This window comes from Leopardus geoffroyi, chromosome A3 (assembly GCF_018350155.1).
Source record: "Leopardus geoffroyi isolate Oge1 chromosome A3, O.geoffroyi_Oge1_pat1.0, whole genome shotgun sequence".
NCBI classification, from domain to species: Eukaryota; Metazoa; Chordata; class Mammalia; order Carnivora; family Felidae; genus Leopardus; species Leopardus geoffroyi.
Window position 1 is genome coordinate 55,319,623 of NC_059336.1, and position 22,277 is coordinate 55,341,899.

A 22,277-nucleotide genomic window follows, 5' to 3' on the forward strand; every position below is an offset into this window, starting at 1 on the left:
GAAACAGGCTCCAGGCTCTGAGCTGTCAGCACAGAGCCCAACGCGGGGCTCCAACTCACGGACCGCGAGATCATGACCTGAGCCGAAGTCGGCCGCTTAACCGACTGAGCCACCCAGGCGCCCCAGTAGTCCCCCTTATCTGTGGTTTCAGATAGCCGAGGTCAACCCCTGTCCGGAAGCACACGACCCTCCTGCTACTTTATCAGAAGGTCAGCAGTGGCCTAACACTATGTCCCAAGGCCCAGGGCACACACCTCACTGCATCACCTCGCGTGGGCATTTTATCATCTCATGGCAGCATGAGAAGGGGGGATACGGCGCAGAAACGTATCTTGAAGAGACCACATTCACGTAACTCTTATTACAGCACATTGTAATGGTTCTATTTTATTACTGTTAATCTCTTGCTATGCCTAATTCATCAACTAGACTTTATCATGATATTTATGTGCAGGATAAAAGCCCGGTATGTACAGGGTTTGGTACCATCTGTGCTTTCAGGCACCCACTGGGCGTCTTGGAACAAATGCCCGGTGGGGGGGGTGGGTGGCTAGTGCACATATACATGGATTGTGAAAGGGTTCCTACCATCAAGTTAACGAACCCAACCATCACCTTGCAGAGTTACGCACCCCCGGTCCCACCTTTTTTGGCGAGAGTGCTTCTGGTCTACTCTCTAAGCAAACTTCCATTGTAACAGTACAGTATCATCATCACCATGTTAGATCCTCAGAACTAATTCACCTTGTAGCTGAAAGCGTGTACCCGACGTGGAGAGCGTTACGCTCGGGGCAAGAAGCTGGACGAAGACCAACAGCACGCGGTGTCGCTTCTATGTAGCATCTTTACGAAGTTGAACCCATAGAAACAGGAGGATGGTGGCTGCCAGGGGCCGGCGGGAGACTGGCCTGTTGTCTGAAGCCACTCCTCTGACGCCTGGCAGCCCAGCCCTCTCCGGCTCCTGACAAAGACGCTCACAGCTTACTTCATTCTTCTGAACAAGCATCCTCACCTCTCAGTTTGAAAAATATGGGATAACAGCCGCCGTACGGGAAAACCACAGCAGCAGGAGAAGCGAGTTCTGGTCTACCTCTCTTGTTCAGTTAGCAGTGTAGCGCTGGTGGGTCCCTTCATTTTGGAGGCCGGGCCTTCTCGTCTGCAGAATGAGGTTACTTGACTAGATTTTGTTGAATGTTCCTTTCAGATCTAATATGCCAAAATTCTATGAATCATGCTTCTAAAACTACCTTCTGAAAAAGTTTAAAAAATAAAGCAGCAGAATGAAGCTAAACATGTTTTAAAAATTGTATTTACAGGGTAACCTTTACGAAGTAGCATTTAAAAATAAACCGTCTCACAACTCAAACGCACGATAGTGTTGCCCTCATACTGGCCGGCAAATATTTATCATATGTCTGCCGCAGGCCGGGCACATATACACAGCGTTTCCTCTCCTCTCCTGTGAAAGAACACTTAGCGCTTCTTCCAGGTAAACTTTCTGCGGGCTCCCTCCTGGCCTGGCTTCTTCCGTTCTCTGACCCGTGGATCAGCAGTCAGCAGTCCAGCTGCAGTGTAGAGAGAGAGGCCTTTATGAACCATGGAAATAGCACGCTGCCTAGCCGGAAAGCAACCAGACCTGTAATAATTTACCAGCCTGGAATAAATCTCATGAGAGCAGTTTGCTTTCACTCTTTTAGGACATTCTCCCCATTTCGAGACAAACACCAGCTACGTTGTTTGAGTCTGCTCTCCTTACTTATCCCACGAGGGCCATGGGTTCTTGTAGTTTTTAAGCCTGTTCAACTTAAGTCTGCTCTTATGTGGGCGGGCACTCTTCACTGTGACTGGACTTACGTCGCCGACTTATTATTACAGGTGTGGAAGTTCGAATGGAGAAGAGGCAGAAAAGCAGCACTGTATGGTGAAGTAAGAGGGAGTATATGGGCACTATAGGTTAAGAACATGAGTTCACAAACACATACAGTATGACTTATCAAACATATCTGAGAAAAGAAACTTCTGGAAGCTTCCATTCTCTTAATCATCAGGAGCAATTAAGATTTCTAGGCAATTAATGAGTTATTCTCAAACATATGCCCCAAATAATGTGCCCCAGTGGTGGCTGGAACCACAGATTTCAAGAATACCAGTGATAAGAAAGCTCTTACATTGCTTTTATAAATACGTAAACAGACCCCAGTCTTTCAGTGTCTTTCTCACTCTTCCAAAACTAGCACTTCTTGTCACTGCATACAGGTCTAGGTATCTTATTAGGAGTATGTGAATGGCCGTAAAGCAAAGGGGAACTTCAATCACTTGTTATGTAAGTTTTTGCATTTACTTGTCTTTAAAAGGCATGGAATAAAACAGTATTTTGGACAAAATGCAGACATGACTTGTCTAAATTCTAGTTTGAATTATAAATAATAACACTTTATTACTTTTTAATATACACAGTAAGTCAAACTAGCAGAACTGTTAAGTAAGGTCCTACAAGTTACTTTAACAACTAGATATGAATCCCACAGAACAGTGGGTTTCTTAAAAATCAATTTGTTTATGGACTTTTAAGAGACTTAAAAACGCAACTAACTTAAGCCCTAAGCGGTGCTAATCTGCAGCACGGAGTGAGGACCCAGCGGCTCCCGTGGGAGGGCAGGGGGTGCAGAGGCCAGCTTGCGTGCCCAGAGAGGAAGTGCAGGCACAGAGGCGCTAAGTGACTCGCCCAGGCCATGCAGCCAGCTAGGAGCGCCTGCAACGCTTTCTTCCCTTTGTGAACAGTTCGAGGGTGACCTTCAGCTAGAACTGCCCTGATTTGTAGTTAAGTGTGAAAGTGGGGCCCTAATGGACATATTGACTGTGTATTCTTTCTCACATTGCACAGACTCTTGTATTCATGGTGAGGTGACAAGAGTGTTGCAGTGAATAAGACAACATAAAATTCACAGCCACATCACAGTGGAAAAACAAAAATCTCCAATGATGTTGGAAACAGTAGGGGCTTGGTTATTACACCAAACAGTTACAAATTTCTATGATAAAACAATCACCGGGGGGGCGCCTGGGTGGCTCAGTCGGTTGAGCGACCGACTTCGGCTCAGGTCATGATCTCACGGTTTGTGAGTTTGAGCCCCATATCAGACTCCGTGCTGACAGCTCAGAGCCTGGAGCCTGCTTCGGATTCTGTGTCTCCCTCTCTCTCTGCCCCCCCCCCCCATACTCTGTCTCAGAAATAAACAAACATTAAAAAAATAAAAACAAAAAAACAAAAAAACAAAAAAACCCATCACCAGTTCACCTGTGAAACACAATGGAGTAGCGCTTGCTACACTGGATAAGAGGTTAGGCCTTAAAGGCCAAAAGAAACTTTCCCGGACGTCGGGAGGACCTCCTTTTCTTTTTTTAATTCAAACTCACCTCACAGAAATCAAAACCGTAAAACACTGTTATGATCCTGGAGCACGAAAAGAGAAGCCAGCAATCTGCGATACCAAGTACTCTCTGATTTCCGGTAACTGGTGCGGGACTCCGTGACCACTTACAGATGGCGCGGAGACAGCTGCCCCCCCACCCCCAACTCCCACCTCAGTGCGTACCTTGTCTCATCCACTCGACCTCTTCCTCGGTGACAAAACTGCACAAGGCTTTGGCCATCGCCAAGCGTATGGCTCCCGCCTGCGAAGACCGCCCACCACCCGACACGGTGCAGGTCACATCGTGTTTTCCAAGCCGGTCCAGGAAGTGGAAAGGGAACATCAGCTGTTCTCTAAAACGCGTCACAAGGAAAGGAAGTTTACTGTAAAGATACCCGCTTTAGGAACTGCTCACATTCTCAACATGTATACAAAGCATATGAGGCTTGCCAGAGATCATACTTCATGGCCAAACCCATTAAGTGAAGGACGACTGGTATTTCCGATACTTGGAATGCGAGGTTGACTCCTTCTTCCTGGATACGGCGATATATGCTCTCTCACTGCTGACCCCTTTTTCTCTCACGAGAACCTTGCGAAGCTCGAGGATAACCTCGTAAAGAAGACTCAAAGTGGGGGACCTCTCCTCGTCAGCTGAATCTCTCTGGATTCAGTCGGCAAGCAACGTCAAATGCCATCTGGACTCGCTGAACAAGGCGTACCATAAATACCTGTCTAGTGTGTGCTGTTCATCCTGGTGTGGTTGGTTTTTAAAATTCTTGGCACCACATTCCACTCCTCTCACCCCCACGCTCCCCCCGCCGAAACACCCATTCCTATTACCAGTTCTCGAAGTGGCGGGGTCCCACTACCCGCCGGGTGCCAGGTGACGCCGCACAACCCCAGCCAGGCCTGCTTCCCGCAGCAGTCAGGGAGTGCCCACTCGGGCATGGGCAGGCACCCCCGGATTAGAGACCGGAACACAGACACGACACGGCCCTGGAGCTTCTCTCGCTCAACCCAGCAAGTATTCGAACATCATTTATGTACCAGGTACAGTGTTCACCACTGCCTCTGTCAGGGACTTGGATTTTGCTATTTTTTCTTTAAAAATTTTTAAACCTTTATTTATTTTGAGAGAGAGACAGAGTGTGAGCAAGGGAAGGGCCGAGAGAGAGGGAGACACCGAATCAGAAGCAGGCTCCAGGCTCCGAGCTGTCAGCACAGAGCCTGATGGGGGGCTCGAACTCACGAACTGCAAGATCACGACCTGAGCCGAAGTCGGATGCTCAACGGACTGAGCTGCCCAGGCGCCCCTGCTATTTTGCCTTAACACCTCTACTGAATATTTAGCAAAGCCAATTTATATTGCATTTGCTTGCTTTATCTGACAGTGTGGCTTTCTGGACACCAAATAAAGCTTACTGTCCCACAGTGATGCTGAAAGACTGATGCGGACGGGACATTCACATTGTACTCCTTGGACTGCATGAGCAAAATAATCGCATGCAGATACATGGGCAGAACCTTCTCTCTGAACAAGACCTTCCAAGAACATAGTTAACTGGAGTTTGCAATAGCACTGCTTCAGTAGGGATGCTCTTTCCATAGCACACGGAAGGTCTCTGCACTGCCCAACGCAGGTAAGCGGTCAGTGACAGGTACGTGACATTAGTAAGAGAAGCTCTGGCCACCCACTTGTTTGGGAGCGTAAACATTTATCTGTCTTAATTCCTAAGATTCCCTAACAAATGCTTACATAAAGAAACCTAGACTAAAATTCAGAAGACATACATTCTACCATCTACTCCAGATATACTACAGTGACTGAGACGGACCGGTCAAGGTAAGACAGACCATCGTGAAGGGTCTGGACGGTTGGGAAGCTGGTGCACACGGAGGAACAAAACTAAATTTATACGCAGATGAAAAAACACGCAAAGGGAAATGATTACCTACAGCTATCAATTTTCGCTCCTCTGGACTGCAAACGAACATAGACAAAACCAGCCTTCATCTTCTCGCAGGCATCTCAGAGGAAATCCTGGGCTAAAAGAATCAAATTTGGGGCGCCTGGGTGGCTCAGTTGGTTGAGCGGCCGACTTCGGCTCAGGTCATGATCTCACGGCCTGTGAGTTCGAGCCCCATGTCGGACTCTGTGCTGACAGCTCAGAGCCCGGAGCCTGCTTCAGATTCTATGTCTCCCTCACTCTCTGCCCCTCCCCTGCTCATGCTCTGTCTCTATCTCAAAAATAAATACACATTAAAAAAAAAATTAAAAAAAAAAAGAATCAAATTTGTTTTGTTCTTTGTTATATAATCAAAGTTATTTTGAAAAAAAAAAAAATAAAACGATTTCCTTTCTCTCTTCTCTGCCTTATGGCACCAATTCAAAAGCCTGTAACTTAGCATCTGTACAAACGCATACTTTTTTTTTTCTGTAACCACTTAGAATGCTAACCTTATCTCCCCTACTACATGGCTAGTGTTGTGTGAGGAACGTGTTTCTTTTGTACAGATGATCAACTCAGAGTTGCTTTAATGGTTGGCTGATGGAGCAAAGGCCTTTCCAAATCAGAAGGGCTATTAATCCTTGTATCCCACAGTGCTAGGCACATAGTAACAAATGTGTAAGTGACACATGAACGAACGAACAAGTTTTCTGATAACCCTGGGAAGGCAACACAGTCAGTGCTCCCAATGATCTGTCTGCTATGTTTGTGCAAACAGCCTGAAGAAAGGGCCCCGGAGAGACAGCTAGCAGTCCAGCGGACTTTCAGAAGAGCCATCTGAGAGATGAAGTCCAACTCTCTCCTACTGACTAGCCAAGTGACCTTTAAGTATCTGGGCAAAGGTCACACAACTAGAAAACAGAACTAGAAGCAAGATCATCTGATTCTCCGTTCAGCTGTCTTCCTACTGGTCAGCGGTCACCTCGCTGCGGAATCTGTAAGCTCTCGAGCTGCTTCCGCATGAGGAAAGGCCAGTCCACAGCTAGCACAGCTGCCCCAAATCCCTGCAACCGCTTAAAGACGAGATGGTCTGGGGGCCCCTTCCCGCCAAGACTAGCCTTAGGCTTCCCAGAGAAGAAGTTTCTTAATGACAGAAATCGTTATCTTCAACAGCTCTGATCTCTTCACAACGCCCAGAACAGGACTGTGTACACGGACAATCCTTAGCAGATGCCTGCTGAATTCAGAGTGAAAAACAAGTTCTAAGGATTGTTAAGGCTACCATTTAATTATGAGACCAAGCCATAAACTGAGACTTGTTAAATCATCGGGAGCTCTATCTGAAAGCAAACTGACAGTTAGGGTCAAATGCCATTGCTCCAAGCAGTTCCCAATGCTCAAGTTCTGGGTCTCTCTTTGGCTTTTCTGAAGGGAAAGAAGGGCTTCCTCCACCCATCTCCCTGCAAGAGGGACGGCAGAATTAGTTCACTCCGTGAACTACAAGCTGAACGGACTTGGTTACTCTTTGACCCAGACATATATGGCAATAAAATAAACATACATTTCCTGAAGTAAGTATGCAATCCAGAAGCTTGCACTACACTAACAGGGTTCTCTTTTCCTTACATAAGCATGGGGATCGTAAGAGCTCCTGCCCCCTTTCACCTTAAATAGCACACTACACATTCAGGGCACAGGAGGATTAAAGAGGAGGGCCTGATCATGCAGAACTTGTGTTACCTGTGGATAAGGACAGTAACTACTAGAAAAATAATAACCATCTCCAAAAGAGGCCTTTAGATAGTGACTCACAGAGATCAAAGAGGATCATGTTTCGAGGACTTGAATTCTGATACCTGTTTATGATTAATGTCTGTTTCTCCATGGGCTACAAAGTTCCAAACATAAAGCTGCCATATTTAGCCCTGGGAACTAAAGCAAAGCCTGATGAGCTCCTATTTTAACACATAAACGTCAGGTTTCATTGCCTGCTCAATATATAATCAATTTCCTCTGAGTAGGAAAAAATCCAAAGTGACAAAGCAGACTTTTTCTAATATTTTCCATGTAAGGGCCAAGGCTGGTTTTTGTTGTTTTGTGTGCATCCACCCCCCCCCCCCCGCCCCCGCCAACTAGGGAAACACAAGGTGGTAGTCTACTCTTCTTTCATTCTGGCATAGTCTGCATTCCAGAATGTGAGCTACATCCCAAATACTCCACTTCCAGTAGGAGCTGATGAAGAGAGGAGGAAGATTCAACTGATGAGGAATTCTAGAGATGCTTTTCCAAAACCTGAAAAGCTACATAAAGAATAGTGGTAGCTTCCCTCTAGCTAGTTTGATAAATTAATTACACTGGTAAAGAGAAACCATCATTCAGACATACATAATCGGAAAATCGGAAGCCCCCTTAATATAAAGAATAAAGACGAAAAGCAAACGCAAAAGCAGAAACTAACCTGTCTTGTGTCACTGGAAAGTAAAGCAGATAATCGATTCCATTTACTTTTATTCTTCCACTTCCATGCTCATAAACAACGGCTTCTGCTTTTGCACTCTTTCTTTTACCTTTAAAATATAAAATTTCTACCAGGGAAAGTCTTTTAAGATATTGGCCGTTAGGCCAATGCTTTGAGACCGATAAAACAACATTAGATCCCCCCTCCCCACACCCCAGAATGACAATATATACAGGGGGCGTAGGGAAGTTCTAGAACTACTGTAAGTCAAACAAAAACAAAACAGGTGACTACACCATAATCCATGTAGTAAAGCTTATTATGGGGTAGTTTTGTTCCTCAATTGCATTTTAGGAATACCACAATGATTTTCAATCAGTTTCAATAAGCAGTGAGATAATTCCTATGTATTTATGATACTTGAGAAAAACGACCAATTTACAGTGTTTGTCGTTTACAATCCATCAGAGCGTATTTAATCCGACAGCTTTTACAAATATATGAGGGGTATGAAAAAATATCATCGGTAGAAATGAAAGGATTCCTCAGGAAAGGTCCCATTTCTTTGAAATCACTCGGTTTCTTCAATTTTGAAGAACTGCAGGTCTATCATGTAACAGGGTCGGTCCTTAAAAGCAGCAGCAAAATGAACGTCCGCCTGGCCACAAGGAAGAAGGGAGGCGAGGACCACATTTCACGGATTCGGTATCTGACAAGCAGATTTCCCGAGCATTTTCATTTTACACAGGAAACCTTTATTAGGAACACTTTTTCTTTCTGGCAGTTGAAAAGGTGAAAATAAAAAGATTTAACATAGATCTGCGAAAATAAATTGTTAACGTGATCGTGTAGGCAAACATCCACATTTTTTCTTGGGGCCTTAAACGGTTCAGACTTTCAAAACTTCAGTAGAGCCTTGAAAATCAGAAAATCCAATGTGGCATCAGTGAAAAACAAAACAAAACAAAACAAAACAAAAAAACACAAAGAAAAAAACCCCCAAATGAACCAAATGAATACCAGGGAGCAAGAGCAAATAAAAATAACTATAGTTTCTCCGTTTTCAAGAAATTTATTTTCTCTCCCCAGAGTGTCATTACCTTCGCTTGTGCTGAAGGCCATTCCTTGCCCGTCATACTGCAAGGGTTCAATCAGCTGTTTTCTTGATTGAACAGTTACACTCCTGCGAAACCTCTGCACAAACTCTTCTTCTCCGGCACTGCACTCCACTGTCAATAACCTTTCTAGCAGCCGAATGAACTGTGCATACTGCAGACAATAAAATAAAAATTCATTAGAAGATGCAAGTGTAATTGCATTTGCTAAGTTTTTTCTATTTTTGTATACTTGATCTTTCCGATGTTGCTTTTCTTGATGAATTTTGACAGGATGACACCCGTGCACCTTCACATGCTGCTTTTAAACAGCGTGCAGATGCAACGCTTTCCCTGCGTACCCGCCGTGCCCAGGCTTTTCTCTTAAGAAACAAAAGACACTTACCATGCAAAGAAAAGTCCATTTCTCTGTATTCTAATTACATGAAATGGAGACTTAAATTCGTTTAAAAACATATTTAGATGATCTTCAAGTGTAATTTCTACTCTTTTATTAACTGGATCAAGAGGAGGTTCCAAAATAATTTCCAGTAAGTTATGTATCGTAAAATGGGAAGAGTTTGATTTTGAGAAAATGTACCTCTTAAATTATATTTCATAATATATTTGGCAAATATATCTTTAGCTGTTCAAGCTGTGTTACTTTAATGTTTATGATTTCCTTTAAAACCGAACAATCAAGCTATTTAAAAATTCAAGAGATACTTGACTTAAAGGGCAACCTCTTGAAATAAATTATCCCTGCTACTCTGTGCGTTTTTTTTAATAGTTCTTGAACATGTGATTAGAAAGTAAACAACTTGGTATTAACCCCTTAAAATTAGAAGCCACAGTAATCACTCTAAAGTGTTTACGCAGAAGGAGACAACTAACACTGGAGATCCTTAGTTAATGTGCAGTGTGAGACTCAATTTTTGATAACCTTATGTACGTTTTTGTCAGCCCTAAAAATCACACTCCTCTGTCACCTCTGACTTCATTGTGAACATCCGCCATTAATAATTTGAAATGTGGAGAAATCTCACCAGTAAGATTAAACAGATGGCTCCAATGACTGCTTCCTGTGCTGTTACCGCACAAGAGAAGGGAGTTTTTCTGAGTAAGGGTGACATACTTTGCCACCTGTGGTACCCGGCCTGACAAAGCTCCGTTCTCGCACTCCATTTACAGGACCGCGTCCTTGGTTCTCAGCGCTTCTCTCAATCCCACCACACACTGACTGTGAACGTACAAAGAAGTACCTACAAGTACAGCATGGCCTTTCTCCGGGACCAGGGTGAAGGTTTAAGAAGTCCCTGCCTCCCTCATCTGGATACCAGCCATCCGTTTCAGGATTTCTATTGCTACCCTGGACCCTAAAAGTATAGAAGACTATCGTATGCACTACATATACTATCTATGCATGTGATATACACATAATATATATATATATATATATATATATATATATATATATATATATATACACACACACATATATATATACATATACATATGTATATATACATATATATATGTATATATATATATGTGTGTATATATATATATATATATACACATATATATACACACACACACATGTATATAAAATGTATCTATTTGTTTTGTCTTTCCTGTTGCATACCTGTAATGAAGTCCTTGGGATGTCTTCAAAATGGGAGAAAACAAACAAAAAACTAACAACCCCAAACTTGTAGTATAAAGATCAAAGCAGCCAGAAAACAGAGGACACAATGAAATGACACGTTCAATGAAGAAGCAAAGAGAGATTTTTCAGTTAGATCCATGCAGCAATACCGACTTGGCAGTTTGGATATTAGAAATTAACTCCAGATCCACCGCTCACCAAATGCCTGACACCTTGTTAAGCAAATTGCAACGTTTCCAAATCATTAATTTCTTCAATATGTTAAATGAGAAAAAGAGCAATTTAAGTACATGACTTAAAATCAACACGGGTGGCAAGGTACTAACAATGTTAGCCAGTGCCATGGAAGAAAAAAAACCCTTCTTGGAACAATCTGTGAAATTTACATTCAAATCTTCTAGAATAATCTAAATTTGGAACACCCACATATGTAAAACATCAAATTTCCTCTGATAACATTGGCATGTATTAGAACATTTAGCAAAAGACTCCAATTAAAACCTAATGCGGGAGCACAAACTTTATAGGGTAGAATACTCCCCAGGGAGCTGTTAAAAATAGGAATTCCAGGAGGACACCCCTAGAAATTCTGAGGTAGGTCTGAATCTTGGGAAACCGCATTTTCTAGCCAGCATTTCAAATGACTGATGCAGGTGGTGTTACAGATTCCAAGATGAAAACTACTGTCCTTACAGATCCTGCACGCGGGTCAGCCGGGGAGCAGCAAACTGCATGAAAGTAACCAACCGTGTGCTCCGTTCTTTTCTGACTTAACCTCTGAGGATTCCTTCTACTTACCATTAGCTTATACAATCAGCTATCTGCTCTACCGGAGAAAGTGAAAACTGACATCTGCCACAGTCCCCTAGAACAACTGGCCGAGCGCACAAAGGCACTTACACACAAGGATCTAGACACCAGGCATGTCACTTTCCTGACCACAGTAAGGCCCTGTGGCAGAAATCAGCTGTAAATATGTTCTAGAAAGGAAAACTGTCTTAGGAACACCTGCGTCTGAGAAACATTACTATGACGATCCTAAATACAGCAATTGTCTGCATTCTTATGACACAGGTCCCCTTAAATTTAAAAGATTAATTACTCACATCTTGATCTGACAGTTTTTCCACTAACATTTCTTCTAGTTCCTCCTTAATCAGCCATCTGCTGCCAATCAGGTCTCTGTTAAAATATCACATATATTCTCTTTTAAATTAACCATGCAATTAGAGTTGTATCACAAAAGATCACACATGTAGTAGCGATTCTTGATTAGAAAACAAATTTTTGTATTCTAAAGCCTTAAAACCCAAGTAAACTATTTTTGAGAAGTATTAGCTCATGCCCTTATTCTACTTTAGAAAAGATACGCAGTCTAGCAAATGTTTTGTTTGAGGATTTAAACATGCCACTGTGGAACTCATGTGATACGAAAAGGTACCAGGTTCTTAAAAATTTAAATGGTGCTTACTTTTCATAATTCACTTCAAAAGAGAAGTTATGGACACAAAGTTAGCCTGTCAATGGACTAAAGTAGTATTAAGCCCAAAGAGCCAGGGGAAGGATTTACGACTTAAACAAGGGATGCTCAAACCACTTGTCTTCTGCCTAAGAAAAAGTTAAGTGAATAGGCCAAAATAACCAGGTTGACAGATCTAATCCATCACAGTCTTTCACTGTAGATCTAATCTGATTCCACTGCCACATGGAAGTCCAAATCTTTGTTTTTGGTATTTCAGTGAATAGGCAGCTATATAAACAAAAATTCTAAGGACATCATCTTCAAATATAGAAATTAAGTGTCATTTAATACATAAATCTGGAATGCAGATTTAACTTTAATATCAGCTTCCCCCCAAACAAAAAACTCACCTATTATTCTGACTCCTAACTTGAATGATTAATGCTGAAATAGCAAACAAATTCCTAGCCTTTAAATATGCCTAAAAACACCAATGACAAGTGTCATGTTCTTCATTCAAATTTTTCATGTTATTTTTTTTTTTAATGTTTATTTATTTTGAAGAGAGGGAGAAAGTATGAGCGGGGGAGGGGCAGAGAGAGAGGGAGACACAGAATCTGAAGCAGGCTCCAGGCTCTGAGCTGTCAGCACAGAGACCAATGTGGGGCTCGAACCCAGGAACTGTGAGATCATGACCTGAGCCGAAGTCAGACGCTTGACTGACTGAGCCACCCAGGAGCCCCAAATTTTTCATATGTTTTAATGCAAGAGAAGAACTTACTTGGTTTTAGTTTTTTCTGAAAATAGACCTTTGGCTTGCAACTGATTCTGACGTTTTTCTACATCTAGTAGCTTTCCATATGCTTCCTGTGGCAAATAAAATATACACACTAAAATAAGAGATACAGTACATTATTTCTACTTCCTACCTTCCCTGTGAGCAGCCTTCATTTCAGAAGTGACCTCATATAATCTAGCTGCACAGCAAATAATACTGAAAGTGCTTTTTAATTATACTATTTCTCATTCAAACTAAAGGACAGTAATTTCAATGAGAATTCTGTATCACACGCAGTGCCATACTTTAACTGATTTTTAAATAACCCTATAAGAAATTTACTCTGTAAAGAACTCTATATAAAAAAATTCCAGTGAAGTTGGTAAAAACAAAACAAAGCTATGAACTATCTTCCTTTAAGTTCCACGAGTAGGACCAAAAATTTTCCTTTAAAAAAAAATCATAATTTATATAGCAATATGCACTTTAAACTTAGGGAATTAACCAATAAAAGTTATGGCATTTGTAGCTGAACTACTTACCTAATATTCAATATTTATATAATATTTAAGTCCTCACCATGTTAGTCTGTATCTTAAAAAGTTTGCTACTACGTTTATTTTTCATTATTTGATTTCTTTCCATTAATTTACTTTCTAACAAAGACTGAGTATTATGTCACTTGTTAAATTATAATGCAAACGGGGAAAACTGCCATTTTGTTAGAACTTGTAAAAAGCAATAATCTGGCAATGAAGATTATCTAGAAAATACATTTTCCAAGAAATGAGTTGACAAAAGCAGAATCACACAAATTGTCTCCCAGTTTTTTTGACTGAGCAAATTTACCTGAGGACTCACATCCACTATGTGTGTACTCATTTATAATTTTTAAAAGTTTTTTTTAAATGTTTTACTTATTTTTGAGAGACAGAGTATGAGCGGGGGAAGGGCAGAGAGAGAGGGAGACACAGAATCTGAGGCAGGTTCCAGGCTCCGAACCACCAGCACAGAGCCTGACACGGGGCTCGAACTCCTGAACCACGCGATCATGACCTGAGCCAAAGTCAGACGCTTACCCAACTGAAGCACCCAGGCGCCCCCATGCATTTATAATTTACCATCATCTACCATACGGATACCCAATAAGTAGACATTTTCAAAGCATGAGATGGAGGGGACATGACTTTTATTTTCTTGCTGGGAATGACCCCTTCCAATATCATTAGCTAATGTCAGGTAATGAAGACACAGCTTATTACCAATGGATATGTCCATTCATATCTCAGTCTTGAGAATTCCAAATTTGTGAGATGCGACTTCTTACACACACACACACACACACACACACACACAATCACAAGGTTGTTGACAGAGTCTGTTCTAGGAAAAGGGTACGTGTCCCTTTGCCCTGGTCTGTGTATGTACCGGTGTGTACATTAACAGTGTATGCGAGTATCTCAAACAGAGTGAAACCATCGCTGGGTCAGTAATTCAAAGGTAAATTCCCAGGGAAGACGCAGCAGCACACAAGCCTAGCACTGGTTAGAAATACAACCTCTCAGGTCCCAGCCCGTACTTTCAGATGAGGAACGTCTGAGGGGGCGCCCAGCGACCTGTTTTAATGATGAGCCCAAGTGATATACACTGCAGTTTGGATGTGAACGCTAGAAGTACCAAGAGTCTAGTTCAACACAATACAGCGAAGGGACAAAATCAGTTAATCGCACTCTAGTGTGCACATTAAGTGTAACAATGTCTACAACTACATCTGAAGTACAAACGTATCACCTGTAGCGGCACAACTACAGCGGTCTACCCCAAAGAAAGCAAAAGCAAATGTGAACCACCCACGTGTAGCATGTGTGCCTGCTACTCAACTTAAAAGTTTACCACTTCTCTCGCAAGAATTATGGCGAAGCCTCATTTGACTGTTTGTGCTGCGGGTGCTTTTAACTCACTTCAAAAGGCTAAGATACTGGGTTGTGACCCCAGCTGGATGCGACCATATCAGAATCATTTCTGTGCAACTGTTTCTAGAAAGTAATTCTCAAGTGCTCTGAACAGGTCAAATAAAGGAACAGGTAAACCAAAAGAAGAAACAACAACCTACAAAACGAATCCTGCCCCACTTGTACGAAGCAGAACAGACACGGTGCCGAGAGCACCTCACCGTGCACCTGGCACGAACCCGTCAGCAGGCAGGACATCAGCCACGCTGCCGCACCTCGGCGTCTGGGAAAGGGATGGCGCCAGTCTCTCTGGTCTGCTCCAGAGTCTGGAGATTCTGAGAATACGTAAGTCAGACACGTTGTATCTTTCAAACACAGCTAAAAAAATTGTCCAAGAGAACACCAACAATAGTAATAACGATGCCCTCCCCTGCTTGTAAGGCTCTTTTGTTATTTTCTGTAATAACTAAGGCAATAATAATAATAATAATAATAATAATAATAATAATATTAAGCCTGCCTCATAGTCAAATTTCAAGTCAGTGTGTAGGCTGCTAAAGTCACCACCATTTTCCAGTGACTCTGGGCCAATTTTTAGGCCCATACTCTTCTTCCCATTTTTTTTCACTATACTATTATTACCTTCCAGGGTTATATTTAGCTCCATAATAATGTGTTAAATAGTCCAAGTGAAATAATCAGAAAAAAAAGTGTGTAATATGAAAAAAACACCCATGAAAAGTACATGCCAAATTTCAAACACGGTACATTCTATTCATTTAGGGCAGATACTTACACTTTGGTGGTTGTAACCCATCGATTTACACGATTCTCATTACACCACCCCATATACTTCTTCAAACAGGAAAACACATGTCAAGTACTTAGCACAGTGCTTGACCTGTAGTAACGGTCAAGAAGTGACAGCGGGGGGCCGGGGGGGGGGGGAGGTGTGGCATTCAAGAGTCTAACAATTGAAACAGTTTTACCGGTGTACCATTTCTATTTATTCTTTCTCTTCTCTATATAATAAAGCCGCTCTTGAGATTCTACTTGGTTAGTTAGAGACAACAGCTCTCTGGAAAGTAGATTGTATAGCTTCAACTCCCTGAAGAGATGTGTACTAACGTGTATCTAAAAATCCTTGAGGGTATAAAATATGCCAGGAACTGTCAACATCACAGATTATCACTGGTAGCTTCTGGTATATTGTTAAGTTTCCACTTAATTTTTAAAGGACACTAGAGAATCAGAGTGACCCCACCTACACTAAGTTTATATACTGTATTTAATAGTATAATTTTCAAATATGACAGGAATAACCCAGATGTGAAATGCTGAATCATTAATCACAGCTATGATTAATATTTCATAAAATCAAAGCAAGCCTATCCACCCCTCGTGTCATCAGATTTCCATAATGTATGAGTCAAATTTAGAAAGTGCCTAATTTGAAAATACCAGATGCTCAGGTTGCAGAAAAAGGATACTTAAACCAAGCCCTCCCCGAGCATAAGCAATATGATTTTTAGTATCCTTCTAAAATCTGTTTTGGGTGTATTAATCATGTAGAAATTCCAATTTTAGGCAAGGTAAACAAATAAAAATTTCTTGTGGGGGTGGTATAGGAAGTCAACTGTATTTTGATACCCAAAACATACAATAATAAACTAATAGTAATTACCGTCTTAGATACTAGTTAAATAACAGAAAAGTAACCGACTTAAAATATGTTGTTTAAAAAAAAACCCACAGAGAATTCAATTCCCTAACTAGCAATCTTCTCAATTTTTTGGCTACTGGCATATACAAAATGAAATGAAACAAACATAATATATAATTCATTTGTCACAGTTACTGCTATTTACCTAATATTCCAGGTGACATACTACCCTAGACCCTTGCTATCACTCTGTTAACACAATAGAGCTACAGAGTCTTAAAAGAGCATGCAGAGATAATGTCAGCACCAATCCGGAGCTTTTTAAAAATCAGCACTTGGCATAGTTTTAAAGGAGTTCTTTCATAATACCTCACTGTGAGAAGGATCACTATTTTAACTCCATTTTTAAAGATAAGGACACTATATCAAAAATTTTCAATATTCACCACAGGGTTACAAAGAAGATGTAAACGACGTGAGAATTTTGTCATACTAAGTCCCCAGGACTTTGGCTTCTTGGGAGTCTGGAATCTTCACATAATGAAGCCGCATGCTTCTGGGGCTGCCGTTCTCGCGCTTTATGAACACAGAAGGTTACTGAAGTCATTTAAAATAAACCAGAGAATTTCTAAATAAGTCAGCCTTCCTTCAAAAGGCAAATGAATCCCATTTATGCATAAGTTATCAGGATTAGAATTACTTGGTTTTCTTTCAAATTTTAACCTTTTGTTTTTTTTTCACTTCAGCAGAATAGTTTAAATACATAATGATCTACTTATTCCTTAGTTTCATACTTTTTTGGGTACAAATTCCCTATGTGGCCATGTAATTCCTTCAATTTATAGAAATACTTTGAAAATCATCCATTGTTTACTGCAAACTAGTCCTGAACATGAGGTTTCTATAAGATGCGCAATTCCCAGAGCCGTTTTTAGAGATGCACAATCGTATCTTAAAAATCGGGGTGAGGGGGCTCCTGTCAAAGTTCAGCAAATGCCTAATGTATCTGACACCTGTTTGCAACATCAGTGCCACCTTTCCCAAGTACTGGTCTCATGGGGCGTTAACAGGTGTTGTGGGTAGGAAGGGTTCCGTGACCCATTGTTTGAGCAGCAGTGGGTCACTGCAACAGGTTTCTTTACCGAAGGACTTTATCGTGCTGTCGCGTAGCTCCTTGTTAGAGCTCCCCAGGGTGCAATACGCAGCACTGCCAAACTCACTCAGTTTCAGAACCTTTCTCATGACGAATAGTTGATAACTTGTGTTTCTCAGCAACCACTTTGGGAAAGGCTGCAGTAGACACGCCTGGACTTAACGAATCATCTTTTACAGAGGGTTCCCACTTCAGAGTCAAATAATCACCTCCCGTAATGAAATTGAAACAGTTTTCAACTCACTTTTAGTGAGCGAACTTAAAATTTTTCAAAAGTGTGTGTCTGCATTAACGAGTGACCCGGAATTCACATTTCCCTACAATTAAAGGCCCTGCCCAAACTCGACCATGACTGTCCAGGCTGCAGGTGCAGTTGTCTTGCTCATGGGTCCAGCCTTCTTTGCCACCAGCACGGTCGGCCTGGCCAGGCTCCGGCTGCTGTGGACAAGGGGTACGTAGCCCCGGCAGACTGGCCGACCCAAAGGCAGACCGCTCTTCCGGCCCGTCCCTTAACTATGTACACACGGTCCTCCTCATCTAGCCCTCAGCTACTCCCAGCTCAGTCGGTCCACGGTACAGCATTTTCTTTTCTGCACAAACACGTGTATTCTCTTTAAAAACTCTTCCCTTTCCTTTACACTTGGGCTTGGCTGTTTCAGGAAAGTTCTCTCATTCTCCCTTTGCTTCCTCCTGCCGCGGCTGAAACCCTAAAACTGAAACTCTAAATCACGTCTGAAAAGTATACAAGTGCTACTCGTCACATGGCTATTAAGGAAATGGAAAGCCATCCATTTTGGGTGAAAAAAGACAGATGAGCCAGTGCCAAGCAAGCGTGGAGCTCCCTTTTCAGTACTCAACCATCCTTGGAGAAACTCCCTGAGTGTCTTATTTCTTCTTCCTTAAACCACTTTTTACTGCTTAAGACATGACCTGTTTGTACTGTTCTATACTTTTTACATTACATAGGTACACCTTATTCACTACTGGGTAAAGGAAGTGTTGTTTTTTTTTATTGACTTCCCCAGGAACCTGAGGACATATATTGTCTCCGTAAGAAAAAGGGAGTTCCAACGAAGGGGGTAACATCCTTTAGAACGTAAAACACATCTACGAAGCTGAGACTGCCACGGATCGGCACGTTTCCTCCACTTTACGCTTTCCTATCATGCTTCACTTCTGGGAACAATAAATTGCTTTCTTCTCGTCCTCATCTTCCCTCAAAATCCTCCCGCTTCTCCACAAAGCCCGGATGGACTAATGATAGGCCAGTGGGAGACAGTGTTCACTAAAGCATTATATGTTCTCCCTCACCGTAAGCCACACCAGGACTCTCTCGTATTAGCCACTGTCAGGTAATAGATAAGCTCCATACACATACAAACGGCGACCAAATACTCAAAAGAGGAACCGGCATTATTACAGACGATAAAAAGGTTAACTGATGTCAGAAAGGTCTCCTGGCAGAACTGCATACAGGATCTAGATCTGTGGGGGGTTTTTTTGAGTTCTGTTTCTGCTTTGTTTTGACTGCCATGCCTCACACAATTACAGTTGGCCAAGGATGAAAACCGAGACTGGCTCAGGGTCTTTTTTACCTGGTCACGTGGTAAGAAATTACACCAAAGGGACACGGTAACAACGACGATACATTTCCAAGTGTTTAGTGCCTGCCTCGGTCTCTGGGGGCCAAGTCCTTGCTGCGTGGGACAGCAGCACGGGGCTCGCTCTCCCACAGAATGGAACACCATCCACCCCCCTCCAAGAGAAGGCAGAACAAAGGAGCCGGCAAACACACGAAGCGGCTTCAAGTTGGAACCTTTTACTTTATACCCAGTGCGGCCTTCCCCCACAGAACCACTTCTGTAAAGTGGCCAGTCAGTGAGTATTCATTCAGTCACGTACTGTTTCGAAGCAACAAAGGGTATCTGGCATGATCTGGAAAACGAGGCTGGTAGGACTGCAGTTGTGAATTCATAATAAAACTGGCCACACATGACGCTGAAGTGACTGGCGTATGTTTAGGAAAGCATTTATCCTTTCTTCCTTACAGAAGTTCACCTTAAAATTCCATTCGAGAAAGTTTGGGAGATACAAGGTTTTACTAATTATCTGAACTAAACGCTCAAGTTAAGCCCGAAGATCTGTGATTCGCGGGTGTAAGCGAAGCCCCACGCTGCGAGGGGAGTCAAAACCCCCGACGAAATAAACCAGACCGAAACTACTGAATTTAACTGACACAGAAAAGCCCAAAGAACTCTGCTCTCTGCGACACAAACTGTATTACTCAAAAAGAAAAAAACAACCAAAAAAAAAAACAACCAAAAAAACACGTTTATTAATGTAATTCGACCTTTGAGTCAGACTATGGTAGTGTTTCATCTACGGAGAAACCGACCGGTTTCTGGAGCGGTACCTTTCCAAAACACACACGGCAGCCAAAATAAAAGTTGGGCCTCTTTTGCAATGTGTAATTTCTTCATTATGATGGAATGCAACAAAATATCTTGCCCTTGGGTCGCTCAGTTTCAGCCCAAACAAATGCAAATGGCTTGTCAGATGACAGCTGTTTGATAAGGCTCCTCTACAAGACCTGCATGCTTTACTTTTTTCCGTGAAACTTGGGATGAAAGGCAGAAGGCAGGAAGAGAATTAATGTAGCATACAGTCTAAAGGCAATGCTACAACCGTGATTAAGTAGAAAAGTTAAAAGGCACAGATTTTCCACAGCTTCGCTGCGTGCAACCCATCCGTGTAACAAGTTGACAGGCCGAGCGCGTCAGCTCCATCATCCCCTCCGACAGCTAAAACGCGGCACCGCATCCCTTTTCAGAGAAAATTTGCGTCTGCACCATGAAGCGTTGTACATTATTTCTTAGCACTGCAGGGGGCTCAAGTCCATATGGAACCTTCACAAATATTACCACAGATCAAACCAGCGGCGTTGGGAGGCAGATTTGACATACCTATTTAAATGAACAGCAGGGGTCCTCGGGCAGCCTCGGGCGGCGCGGAGGAGCTCGGCGGAGCGCCAGCCGCGGCTCCATTACTCAGCAAAGACACCCTCTACATTTATCATTCATTTCATTTCTGCCAGGGCAAGAAGCTCATTTGCCCAAGGTCAACAAAGAGCGAAAAGAAGGTTTTCTTTTTTTTTTCTTTTTCCCCAAGAAATAAATGTACCTGACAAGGGGGGATTTTTGTCCTGTGGGTTTGTGGAGCACAAATAAACACCGGGGCGTTCTGAAACAGCAGAGTGAATGTGTGCCTGGGAGTCAAGCAACCTGAAATCTGACGGGGGACGGGGGAAGCCCGGTGAATGTTTTCGCAACTTTTAAAAATCACATAATGAAGAAAATAAAACTTGACATCGTGTTCTTACGGTGAACGGGTTCTGCTGTTGAAAACTGGATATTAGCATCCAGGCCTTTCATTCGTGGTACCCTAGGGACTTCCCAAATCTGCCATCAGACACCTCTAGCTCTGAAACAAAATAAAAGCGGGTCCCAGTACACTCAAATGCGGTTGCAAGTCAAAGTGTAATAAAATCATTTCTTAGGTCTTGTGGAGTCACAAATTCTAGATTCCTACACTGCCTTCGCTTCTGAAAAGCAAAAATTATGTATGAATAAACAAAAAGCACAGACAACAATTGGACTCTCTCCCACGGTAAAGGCCTTACAGCCCCTGACAGCAGTATATACTTGTCCCCTTCCCTGCTTCGCCCTTTACCTTCGAAGCACGCGCGGGCCTTATTACTGAGCTGAGCACCTATCCCCTAAAATGATCTTAATTTGGAAGTAACAGCCTTTGAAGGTCAAACCGCCCTGATATAAATTCTGTGATGTTTACCATTAGCAAAAATGAATTAATAAAATATAAAGCTTTTCAACACACTGCCTTACCTCTAGACGTCTTAGTTTTAATTCAATATGAAACATACAAGGTAAGTTCTGAAGCTGACTAATCTCTGATATAATTAGTCACTTACCTTACGGTTCATATTATTAATCATAAATGTAATATACTTACATGCATTAGTGAATAATACGACTGTTTGCCAGTATAGAAGAGAAAATGAAATGGACGGCCATCTTCTCCCCACTGGATTGCTAATGAAAAGCCAGATGGAAAAAAAAATAAACAAAAATAAAAATATTCACGGAGAGAGCCCAAAGAGCTGTATTTAACTGAAGGTAAGACAGGTCTATAATTCCGATTAACTTTTAAAATAACAAAACAGCATTAATATATAGTACTTTAATATGTAGTTCAGCATGTTTAACATGTAAATATTCAGGATATTTAAAATTCCATATTCATTAACATAAAACAACGTTTATATCTGGTAACATATTCCTATATATTTCACCATGAGAATTTCTAGAACTTGTTTTAAATAAACACATATAAAATAGCCCAAATCTTCTTGTTAGGACAAAAACATTTAAGTTTGGCTGTAAATACAGTACGCCCCCATATTCCTTAAAAGGAAAACGGATAAAGTCAATGACATCGTACATTCAGGACATTAGGAAAAAGCACACTCTAACAAAGGAAAACACTAAATGGATTTTTCCATGCCACATTATTTGTTTCAACTCTGTGGTGACATACCTCTGAGAGTTTAAACGTCTAAAACAGAAGGGGCCCCTGAAGGTGTTATGTGTAATTCCTTTTGAAATA

At 41.9% G+C, this 22,277-nt stretch overlaps 1 protein-coding gene across 1 annotated transcript in view; it reads right to left on the minus strand.

Moving 5' to 3' along the window:
* Positions 1 to 356: 356 nt before the first annotated feature.
* The window catches only part of MRPS9 (mitochondrial ribosomal protein S9), a 65,657-nt gene continuing 43,736 nt past the window's right edge, over positions 357 to 22,277 (minus strand). The window contains exons 5-11 of the mRNA XM_045445559.1: positions 21,624 to 21,703; positions 12,830 to 12,915; positions 11,693 to 11,768; positions 8,924 to 9,092; positions 7,824 to 7,932; positions 3,597 to 3,766; positions 357 to 1,565 (exon numbers count right to left, since the gene is read on the minus strand). Coding sequence (XP_045301515.1) covers positions 1,474 to 1,565; positions 3,597 to 3,766; positions 7,824 to 7,932; positions 8,924 to 9,092; positions 11,693 to 11,768; positions 12,830 to 12,915; positions 21,624 to 21,703 — 782 coding nt within the window. The 3' untranslated portion in view covers positions 357 to 1,473. The remainder of the gene's footprint in view (positions 1,566 to 3,596; positions 3,767 to 7,823; positions 7,933 to 8,923; positions 9,093 to 11,692; positions 11,769 to 12,829; positions 12,916 to 21,623; positions 21,704 to 22,277) is intronic.